This window comes from Rutidosis leptorrhynchoides, chromosome 9 (genome assembly GCF_046630445.1).
Source record: "Rutidosis leptorrhynchoides isolate AG116_Rl617_1_P2 chromosome 9, CSIRO_AGI_Rlap_v1, whole genome shotgun sequence".
NCBI lineage: Eukaryota > Viridiplantae > Streptophyta > Magnoliopsida > Asterales > Asteraceae > Rutidosis > Rutidosis leptorrhynchoides.
In genome coordinates this window covers 51,249,127-51,256,034 of record NC_092341.1, presented here as the reverse complement: position 1 = coordinate 51,256,034, position 6,908 = coordinate 51,249,127, and the positions used below count along the sequence as shown (strand labels likewise).

The following is a 6,908-nucleotide window of genomic DNA, read 5'->3' as shown; positions in this document are numbered from 1 at the left end:
AGAAGTGAAGTCTCAGCTCTCAAAGTTGTCATAATATCTGAACTGTGTAAAATGACGACCCAAGGGGTCTATTTATAGTGTCAGATCCACCAGATTGCTCGGGGACACGTGTCAGATGATGATATGTTCTGTTATTCGTGATCCGTAATTTACGCTGAAGGTGGCGTTCTCCGGCCAGGGCTTACGCGCTAGGCGGCCTTCAGGGCTTACGCATGACAAAGCAGCCTGTTCAGCGGAGAACGCTGGACGGTTAACTCCACAAAACTGTTGTTTCCAGCCTTCCTGATGCTACTTTTATGCAACCGTTATGCCTTTTATGCGTGTATACGATAGGATACACCATTACTTAGGTTTCTCTTTGTCATTGTTTGTCGTGAACTTATGTCAGGTTGTTGTTAGTTTAGCTCGAAGGTTTTTTCGATTTTTCTACGTTTCATAAGTGTTTCATCTTTATGATGAACTCTTATTTGTTTGGTTGTATAAGTTTATCGTCACTACTCCATAATCCATAATCCATCTAAACAAAACAACTTTCGCATTTACATTAACTTTAAAGTCAAAAATATTACTTCAGTGTATTGTTTAAACAAATCCGTGATTCCACGTAATTCATTCATCCATACATCCATAATTAAATGAAAATGATGCCTATAATGTTGGTTTGTAGGGTTCCCGCCCTTCTGATGCCAAAAATCAAGTACAAGCGCGTTGTACCAACAACTAGTGGTCCCCATGTATAAAAACGCGCTTTTGTGGGCCCCATTTATTTCGTCCTCATCCTCTCATCTGCAAAATTTTTCAGTTACAGAAAACAGATTTTACGAACTGAACTAATAAGTTCTGGCGTCACCGCTGCTCTCCGCCAAACACCGATCAAATCCTCAGATATACATACATATATTTATATATTTCTGTATCTATCTTTTTCAGATAGGCAAAAATACACATTATTTCTTTTCTATTTTTATTTCTATTATTATTTAAAGTTAGGTTAATTCTGATCTGACAAAAGTGTATCAGCCATTTTTGATCCACGTGATCACGGTTCCACTGCCACGTATTAATTCGTCATATCATATCATTTATTATTTTAATTATATTATTTTAATTCTGGAAAGTGTGCTAGTAACAATCGCTGGTAGTACGGATAATTATGTCGCAGAAGAAGCCTTCACCTCCGCCGGAGCAACCTTCTTCGTCGACTTCCGATGACGGTGGCCGTCGTAAACGGCCATCTTTCAAAAGGTAAGTTTTCCATACTTCTGATGCCATTAGGTTGCTTTTGTTGAGATGTATTTAGGATTAACTAATGTGCGTTTCATTTTGATGACCATACGTTGACTGATTTTAGCATATTGCATGTGTGTTTACATATTAATGTATTCAATTGGTGCCTTTAGGTGTGTTAATTTGAGGTGAGTTTAGGGTTAATTATTTCTTGTATCGTGTTTGTGTGTGATTCACTATCTTTTTGCTTAATTCCTGTATGATTTGAGCGTAAGACCAGCTTCTGTGCTTGACTAGTTTTTTTCTTATTTGAACTGAATATATACATATTTATATTATATATTTACATGAAAATCAAGTTTGATAATGGAGTAAGGTTGTTAAAAGTGTTTTTGTTTCTGATGATATGCAGTGTGGTGCTTGAGGTTATGAATTTCACGAGGTTCAACAAGTATGTGGAGCCTATTTTGGAGCCGTTAGTTCGTAAAGTCGTATGTCAAAACTTCTTTAGCTGTCTCATTTTTATCTTGATCCTGTTTATGTGGATGATGTCAGGTTGTTTACATCGTCAACCAAATTTGACGAACGCCACATTTGTTTGTAGTCTAATGCTTACTGACCGGATGTGTCTTTGCCCAACATAGTTATTTACTTTTTTTTTTCTTGAACAGCAGTTTGGGATCACCTAGGGGGACTAAAATACCCACCCGTTCATCTCCCGCAGTTCCGCCCCCAACGGCTGCCCACTGCCAAGGAGTAAACCCAGCCCAATCCGAGGGCACGGGGGGTAAAACCCCCTCCCCCACTGCCCCCGCCACGCGATGTGCGGAAGGCACCCTTGGGTGGAATTCAAGGGTCAAGGGCCAACCTTGTGTGCAATGTTGCACCCCACGGGAGTCGAACTCCTGACCTTTCGCTAAGAGAGACATACCACTATCACTAACACAATGTTCATATTAAAATTTGGGTCATGCTAATTGTAAAGACAGTTGAAAATCATGATGAAGGCTCTCTATAGAATTTACTGTAAATTTAATGGTAATAGGGTTGTAGACTCAGTTCATCTTAAGATTCAAATGTGAAATTTCTACTGTATTTGTTTTTAAGTGATCCATGTTTGGGCTCCCGCTCATGGCTTTGGCATAATGTAGATACAATGTTAGATGTCTGTACATAGGATGACTTATACATGAAAAAAGATCTTACCTATAAAAACTTCTTTTTTTCATTAGATGCAACTATGAATTGAGAGTGTATACATCAAATCGCATGTTTCTGCCGTAAAAAAAGTAAAGAGGCCGGTTCAGTAGTGTTTATTTTTTTTTTTTTTTTTTTTTTTTTTTTTACCTTTAGTTAGTTAACCTAAACGTTACAGAATAAGCATTATTTTCTGATGATATTGAGTCTGTAGGTGAAAGAGGAAGTCGAATCAGCTATGGAAAAACATATAGCAGCCATGAACTGGTAAGGTGTATGACACTGCTTTATTGATTCATTATTGTTATTCTCACATATTTGATAACCATGGTTAAGGCCTATATATACTCTCTACATAGGGATTATGGAGACGAGAAGGAATCTTTTGTACCAAGAAGGTTGCAGTTACAATTTCTAAGTAATTTATCTCTCCCTGTTTTTACCGGAACTCGTATCGAAGGAGGAGACTGTAACACACTAAAGGTAGCCTTGATTGATGCTTGTACTGGGAAAACAGTTGCAACTGGAATTGAATCATCGTCAACTGTTGAAATAGTTGTTCTTGAAGGAGACTTCGATAGTAGTGAAGGAGACAATTGGACACTTGAAGACTTTAACAATAATATTGTTAGAGAAAGACATGGAAAAAAACCTCTTCTTACTGGAAACGCACATGTTTATCTTGGTGAAGGTATTGGTCTTGTTGGCGATCTTTCGTTTACCGATAATTCCAGCTGGACGAGGAGCCGAAAGTTTAGGTTGGGAGCACGAGTGTTGAATAATTGTGATGGAGACAGAGTGCGAGAAGCAAAGACAGAGTCATTCGTTGTCAGGGACCATCGTGGTGAATGTGAGTATGTGCTATATATATCATCGGTATGATCAGAGGTTGTTGTTTGAGTTTTCCCGCCTTTAACTTAGAGGGGACTTTTTTTACCCATCTATTTTTGATGGGTTGATATGGGGTACTAATGGTGAACTTAAATAAATGGGTAGTGATATATCCACTTGTAAATTTGATAAATCCACTTACTCTCATGCATTAAGTTGTTGTACTTTACAAACCAGTAAAACATGATCAAAGTGAATTTATCAAAACTAAAAGTGGAAATATCAACACCCTTAATGGGTGGAAAAAGCTAATATGGCATGGGCCAAATGAGTTAGCTTTCCTAGAATTTTTTTTTTTTTTTTGCATACTACCTCTGAATACCGTTCAATACAAAAATATATATAGTTATTGTAATAATGCAGTTTCAGCCCCAACTTGTATCAGCCCTTAATAAATTACTCATCTGGACCTGTTACCCAACCCCCCTGATCAGTCCATTTTGCCAGTACAGATCAATCATGTGGTTCATATTTGTGGTATTTTTACCTGTTGGTATTCGTTTGCTTGAAATATAGGATAGTTTTAAATAATCGGATTTATTACATCTTAAAATATTCTCGATACTTGAGCCACTCCCGGTCTCCTGTGGTTGCTCGTAACAATACTTTTGGATAATCGCTTATTTTATTACGGATTCAATGGTTTTGATATACGTATGCTACTATGACTATTAAGATGTTATTTTATAGGGTGATGACATAGTTAATCTTTATATTGTCAGTTCAACCGTTTGAGTACAATCTAATTTAATTTTTCACCTTTTTTTGGTTTATAGTGTACAAGAAGCATCACCCACCATATCTGTCTGATGAGGTATGGAGATTGGAAAAAATTGGGAAAGACGGAGCTTTCCACAAGCGGTTGAACAAAGAAAATATCAAGACGGTCAAAGATTTCTTGGCTCTCTCTTATCTGGACCCCGCAAGGCTTCGAAATGTAAGATGTACTGTAGTATCTAACTGCTCTGAAATATCAGTATACATAATTTTTTTTATTTATTTTTTTTTTTTGTGAAATCATCAGTATACACTAATTATAGATAGAATCCCCAAGAACAAACACTGGTGGTTCAGTCTGACCAGACCTGTATTAAATGATGGGATTTATTATGACACTAACTATAGAAGTATAGATAGAACTCCTCAAAAACCAAATGTTGGTGGGTCAATGTGACTGACCTGTATTAAATGATATGACCCATTTTGACATGTCACCCAACTTTCCATTGTGTTATTCATCGTGTCTCTATTGTTTGTTATGCACTGCAGATACTTGGATCTGGTATGTCTACAAAAATGTGGGAAGTGACTGTGGATCATGCTAGAAGATGTGTGATTGACGATAAGAAGTTGTATCTGTACACTCCACCAACTCTTAACCGAGACGGTGTTGTGTTTAATGTTGTGGGCCAAGTCCTTGGGCTTCTTTCAGATCGCAAGTACATTATCACCAACAACCTCTCTGAAATTCAAAGGGTGAGCTTTATAATGACTAAAAATATACTCACTAATGTTGCCATGTCTATTATAATCACTATACCTGGCAATTGAGACCCATACTATCAAATTTGGGTCAAATGGGTCGTGAAAAAATTTAGGCCCGAAAGTGTAAACCAAAACTTAAAAAAAGGTCCTATGAGTTTTTCTCCAACCTGTTGGGTCTTATACAAAATATAAAAGAACGGGTTAAATGGGTATCAAATCCTAAAGCTCAATAATAGAAATAGGTCTAATGGGTCTTGTGAATGGGTCAAATGGGTCGAGCTTAACAAGTTTCATCCGTTAATCATTTATGAAAGCATTAATGGTTTTATCAATTATTATGCATATTAATATTTTGTTATATATATAATAAATATAAATATTAATAATAAATAATAATAACTAAAACAATATAATAAATGTAAAAAATCAAATCTAAAATCATATGACCCGTTTGGACCTATTTGACCCATTTGATCCATTACCCGTTTCGACCTGTTACCCAAACCGACCCATTTGGACATGTTTTAAAAATTTTACCCGTTTGACCCATAACTCATTTCAACTCAAAACCGTTTTGACCTGTTACCCAAACCGACCCAACCTGACCCGTTTTCCAAGTATAATAATCACTAACGTCTACATCAAATTCGGTGTTCAGAGTGAAGCACATAAATTGGTGATATCTGCGTTTCAACATCCAGAGGATATTGTTTCCTATGATGATGAATCCTCTCTTAGAACAGGTACCTGCTCTATTTCCGAAATGATGACATCAGGAGATGTCAGCGAAAGCAGCAATAGTAGAACGTCCCATAAGAAAGGCCGATTCGATTACCCGACGATGGATGCACCGTCTCCAGATGTTAATGTTATGCAAGTCATGTATTCATTAACGGATGGTACTGATAGTTTCAATGATTACGGGTTGAATAACATGGAATCTGATGATCTGAGTTTTGATCAAGATCAGCCGTTAGATTTGCGTTACAGAGTCCCACATACGTTGATTTGCGACTCGGAGTCTTTAGAGGAGGATATTTCACAGGTGGATTTGCATGCAGTTGATGGGTTTATGTTTCCTCATTCTGCCATTGGTAAAGCTCAAAGGAGATGGAAGATTTTGTTCAGTGTGTTGAAATGGTTGTCGCTTATGTTAGAGATACGCGAGAGAGGTATTATTAGGTACTCAAGTCCAGGATGAAATCGAGGTTGTAATTGCTGCCCGATTATAGATTGAGTGCAGTTTTAGATTGTGAACGTGTGAAAACATAAGGTTGATGTGTGCATAAAAACAGGTAGGTTTGTAAGATGAGTTTGCAAGGAAGTTTATGTACTTCCCTTATGTATATGCTAGACTAAAAAGTAAATAAAACTTGTGTTGGATGGGTTGTGGTCAGCTGAACCTTAGCTAGACTCTCTTGTCTGGTTCAGTGTTCACGTATTTTGGGTCTGATCAACGAAAGATCAACTAATGTTAGTTGATTCTCTTCTTTTTTTCGGGCAGTCCGTAGCTGACTTGTAATTTTGTGGGTTGCTGTTTGACGCATTGTTGCACTTCTGCCACAAATCACTACCATACAGTAAAAGCTTGTGTGCGAAACGAAAATCAGTTTCTTCCAAATGGGTTTAGTTCATGGGTCCATACTATATTTGTATTTCTAGTTATGATAAAAGTTTCACCCTCTTTTACTGAATAAGAATAAACAGAGAGTTGACCTGATATGTACTTTATAAATTCAAATCAACTGAACTTGTTACAAACATTTACCAGTATCAAACTATCACTGTCTGTATTTATGTATCATATATAGATTCAATTCTAAATACACAATTTCACAACTATTTAAGTACATTTTCAGGAAAATGTGATTAAAGGCTTGCATGTTTCAGACAATGATTTTGACAACTTAAATTGCTTGAATTCATGTGTAATGAGTGTTCCTTCGAGATGTTTCTGCTCGGATTTCAAATGCAACTATCATTCTCTTGTTATTCAGAAGCTCGAAGTTGAGAAAGGTCGTTTACAAACTCAACTTTTATTATTAAATGAGAAATTGATAAAAAGCTAGTCTCAAAACATCACTTCAAGTCAGAAGAAGCTGATGCGC

At 36.8% G+C, this 6,908-nt stretch overlaps 1 protein-coding gene across 4 annotated transcripts; it reads left to right on the top strand.

The window, feature by feature from the left end:
* The first annotated feature begins 1,103 nt into the window (after nucleotides 1–1,103).
* LOC139869361 (calmodulin-binding protein 60 A) lies at nucleotides 1,104–6,584 on the top strand. Of its 4 annotated transcripts, none has more exons than XM_071857673.1 (7): nucleotides 1,104–1,245; nucleotides 1,640–1,718; nucleotides 2,639–2,691; nucleotides 2,784–3,274; nucleotides 4,092–4,252; nucleotides 4,585–4,791; nucleotides 5,459–6,584. In XM_071857673.1, exons 1-7 carry the CDS (start codon nucleotides 1,154–1,156, stop codon nucleotides 5,999–6,001), a joined length of 1,626 nt encoding a protein of 541 aa, XP_071713774.1. In that variant the 5' UTR covers nucleotides 1,104–1,153; the 3' UTR covers nucleotides 6,002–6,584. The 4 variants fall into 4 exon arrangements, with proteins under 4 accessions (XP_071713774.1, XP_071713778.1, XP_071713776.1 ...); XM_071857677.1 differs by having other exon boundaries at nucleotides 5,544–5,706; XM_071857674.1 differs by having other exon boundaries at nucleotides 1,199–1,245; nucleotides 1,640–1,678.
* Nucleotides 6,585–6,908: the final 324 nt, after the last annotated feature.